This window comes from Merops nubicus, unplaced genomic scaffold (assembly GCF_000691845.1).
Source record: "Merops nubicus isolate BGI_N331 unplaced genomic scaffold, ASM69184v1 scaffold5953, whole genome shotgun sequence".
Lineage (NCBI taxonomy): Eukaryota > Metazoa > Chordata > Aves > Coraciiformes > Meropidae > Merops > Merops nubicus.
The window spans coordinates 21,220-25,400 of record NW_008598135.1 but is presented as its reverse complement, the minus strand read 5'-3'; the positions used below and the strand labels follow the sequence as shown (position 1 = coordinate 25,400).

Genomic DNA, 4,181 nt, shown 5'->3' with positions numbered 1-4,181 from the left:
CTCCTCAAAGGCCCAGATCTATGAACTGCTGCCTCCCTGCTGCACACACTTGTGTATTAAAGTTCCTCAGGCACTGCCTTCCCTTGATGCCTCTTCTACTTTCAGAACAGGACCTCTGTCTTGTTAAAAGCCACCTTGGAGTCATACTCCTAAATCCAGCCCCCCTCATTTTTAACAGACAAAATGTTCTCTGAGCCTCAGTCACCAAGCTGTAATGTGTACTGCCTTCTCCTTGCTGCTGGATCTTCCAGCCATTGCCAACATCCCTTCATTTTCTCTTGTCCTGTTTCTCATGCAATATCATGACTCAGTGATGGAAGTTTCTGGTGAAAAACCCAACTGTTTAATGCTTAATATCTGTCCCCTTGTTCTCCAGCTGCTGTCAACGTTTACCAAGTGCTAGCCACCAACCTCACAATATTTTTATCCTGCTGCTTTCATTACAGAAACAGATGTGAGAAAGCAGTATGGAGCTCAAGAGAGGAAAGACCTTCATAAAATCCAGTGTGCAACACGAGAAAGTGCCACCAGCACACACAGTTCCTATCCACAAAGATGAGATGGGGAAAGACAAGAAGGCAGCTCTGGAGGGAAACCCAAGTGTAGCTGAAGTCCAGCTGGCATGTTTGGCCACGCACAAGAACTACAGATTTTCTACCAGAGCAGCAAGGAATGGAGCTGGTGACCACAGCGTGGAAAAATCATCTGGGTCCTCCTACAAACTTGTAAGGAAGAGTAAAACCCACGACTGCGTTGCCGAGGCAGACAGAGCCGAGCAGTGCAGCCCCAGCAGCAGGGCTTGTGAGGAGAGTCTGCCTGGAAAAGGGAAAGGACGGCTCGTCAACAGCATCAGCTTTTCAGGGGTGTCCAGCTCCAGCAGCAAAAAAGAGTGTGTGGTCAGCCCCAGCCAGTCTGCCTGCAGCAGTCAGATGATTGATTACAGGAACTTTGTGCCACAAATGCCTTTTGTACCAGCTGTCGCAAAAACCATTCCCAGGAAGAGGATTTCCCTCAAGAGATCTAAGAAAGGGCTCAGAGATATATTCCACATTAAAAAAAATAAAGCAGACAGCCTCACGTTCCTGGTTGAGAAGGACAAGAATCTGTCCTCTGCAGGCTGCAAGAGCGAGCTGCCTGGGCGCCTGGCAAAGTACCTCTTCAGGCCCGGAGAAGCCTTTGCAGCTGACTGCTTGTCACAAGACTGCTCAGACAGCGAACTGCAGTCTGACTCCTCCTTTGACTGCTGCAGCGCCCTCTGCGAAGATGTCGCCTCCCTGAAGAGCTTCGACTCCCTCACCGGCTGTGGGGAAATCTTTGCTGATGAGAGCTCTGCTCACCTGGAGCTGGAGAGCAAAGAGGCCCTGCTGAGGCGAAGCAAGCCCAAAGACAGCCCTGGGATGGGCTCCTTCCAAGGGGGCGTGGAGCAGCTCGCCTCCCCCGGCCAGAACGAGACGGCGGAATTCGCAAAGTTCTGGGACAACATCAACAGATCAGTGAGGCTGCACCAGAGTGCTCTGTTTGAGAAGAAGCTGCGGAAGACACCCAGTCCTGACGTGGAAAAGGGTAGAAGCCAGGCTGCTGCACCTGTGACACACCCCCAGGTGGCACCTGATAAAGATGGTGACAATTCCAAAGAAAGCTCCGCAGAAACAGGAACGCCGAAAAGTGACAACCAGGAATCCACATCCACAAGTGATGAAGGCTACTATGATTCATTCTCTCCTGGCCAGGACGATGAACTGAAGGAAGCTCAGACCCCTGGGGTCCCAGGTAGATTTCCAAGAGACAGCTACAGTGGAGATGCCCTTTATGAGCTCTTCTATGACCCAAATGAAGTTAAAATAAACCCAGTCCTAGATGACGACTTGTGCACATCTGAAAGCACTTCAGAGCAAGCCATTGAAATCCCTTTGTCCATTTACAGCTTTCATGTTGGAGCTGAGGAGAACATGGCTTCCCAGCCAACTCTAGACATTATCAGCCAAGGTTTTTTCCACAGCACGTGGAAAGGCAAAGAATGTTTGCTAAAGCTCTGTGACACTGAGCTTTCACTGACCATGGGGATCATAAACTGGCTGCGAAAACACTCGGGACTCGTCTCCTCCCCTGACTCTCTTCAGAGTCCTCAGTCACAGCCAGAGAAGTCTAACGATTCATCAGTCCCAGCCAGCCCCTGTCCAGAGCAGAAAGTGAGCACAGGAGCCCAGCAGGAGAAGCCAAGCAAGGAAGAATCTAATCCATTTAACTTATGTGTGTCTTTGGATGAAAGCAAATGTGCAACCCAGGCCTCTTCAGTAAACGTTGCTGAAAGAGACCATAGCCTGGACTCTGGCCCTAACACTTCTAATTTGGATGTCCAAGGATGGGAAGGGACCCACCACAAGGATTCATCTACAGTGCCTGAGACTGTTGAAACCACGAGAGCATCAAGTTATGCACCACAATCACAGGCTAATGGAGACAATCTGCAGACAGCTTCAGCTGAGAAGGAGAGGGCAACAACTTTAGAAGGACGTGAGACATCCAGAGATAAAAACCCACTGCCAGAAAAGCTGAGCAGAGAGAGTGGCTCCCAGAGCTCTGAAAACACTTCATTAGATGATAATCATGAAGTAGAATCGTGTTACTCCTACAAGACTGCTGCAACATCACTCTTGGATCCCCTTGAGAGGGAGGACAGGAAAAAACCGATGTATCACCCTGCCTCTGCTTCCTGTGACAAACCAGCACGGCCTCTTGCCCTCAGAGGCTTCCAGAGCTACATCAGCCCCACGCCAACAGAGAGCAGCACTGACATAGTGCAGCTCCTGGAGCACTGTGTAACCCAAGTGGCATCCTTACAGATCAGCTATGAGAACAAGCACCTGGAGGACAGACACGTTGGGAACGAAATGAACAACATCATCCGTAAGATGGCTCAGTGCAACAACAAATTATTGTTGCAAAATGAATGCAGCTACATTGCCCCAAGTCCAAAATACTCCAGTATTGCCAGCACAAACCACTACAACTATGAGACACGTTTCCAGCCCAGCAGCCTGTACCATCTGAAGCAAAATGGGCAGCAAATTTGCTCTGAAGATCAGGAAAGTAGAGCAAAAATCCTAGATGAGGTCACTAGAAGCAAGATAAATTTTGACTATGCCCAGCTAAACAATCAAGCCTTCTCCTATTTAAAAGACTTTGCATATGACCTCAGTCCCACTGATTCTGCCCCTGCTACGGCTCTTAGCAGACCAACCTTTTTACCTCTCTTTACCTCTGTCTGCTCAGACATACCTGCTACCTTCTCCCAAGCTCCATCCAGCCCCACCACCTCTCTGCCCGACTCGCTGCAGCCCACGGAGGCCGAGCAGTGCAGGCCAGGGCCGTGGGGGCACGTGGAGAATCCCTGCAGAGGCCTGTCCCCTCTGCCCCCTCCTCCAGAGGCAGCGAGCCCGGACACCGCAGTGCCAGGGAGGAGCCCCCAGTAACACACCTGCCCTGAGAAGGTGAGTGCCTATGGGACGGCTGAAGTGAAAGGGGAACTAAGGAACGTCTGCTCCCTTTTCACAGCTCTGGCAGTGGGGTCTGGCATACACTCAGGGCTTCCCCGTTTTCCAGTTTTGTCGTTCTTAACCTTCCCTTCAGAGTGGTAGTTAGGAGTAACCAGAATTGAAATTACACATGTATGGCAGGTATCACATTCACTGAGCCTCACAAGTCCCCTGCAGAAGTTGAAGCCCCATGTTCCAGGTGCTGCAGTGTTCACACCACCTGAAGCAAGGAAGTTTTTTCCCTTCTCCCACTCGAGGCTCTGCCACATTTGGAACACCACAATGGATGCTGCCTGGCCACAGCCTGCTGGTGGCATTCAGCTCAGATTCCTCACTGCCAGGTCATTAAATCCTCCTGCTACATCAGGACAGCATAAAAATTATGCCCTGCTTCCACTCTGTAGTGATAACTGGATGTTAGATAGAGCTCTCTACTGGAGTCCCCATATGTGAGCTGCTGTGCTTGGGGTCACATGAGAAAGCCAGAGATCTGCAAGGTTAGGTCACAGGACAGCCAGACACACCCTGTCCTGCAGTTGCATACACATGGAGGTGCCCACAGGCACAAGGGAGAGCCCACAATACTATGCTGCTGCTAATTGTACCCAAAGGATGTTCCTCCTTCTTGCAAGCCTTAAGTCCCTC

At 50.6% G+C, this 4,181-nt stretch overlaps 1 protein-coding gene across 1 annotated transcript; it reads left to right on the top strand.

Moving 5' to 3' along the window:
- Nucleotides 1-467: 467 nt before the first annotated feature.
- AMER3 (APC membrane recruitment protein 3) lies at nucleotides 468-3,473 on the top strand. The gene has a single exon (XM_008936933.1). It carries the CDS (start codon nucleotides 468-470, stop codon nucleotides 3,471-3,473), a length of 3,006 nt encoding a protein of 1,001 aa, XP_008935181.1.
- Nucleotides 3,474-4,181: the final 708 nt, after the last annotated feature.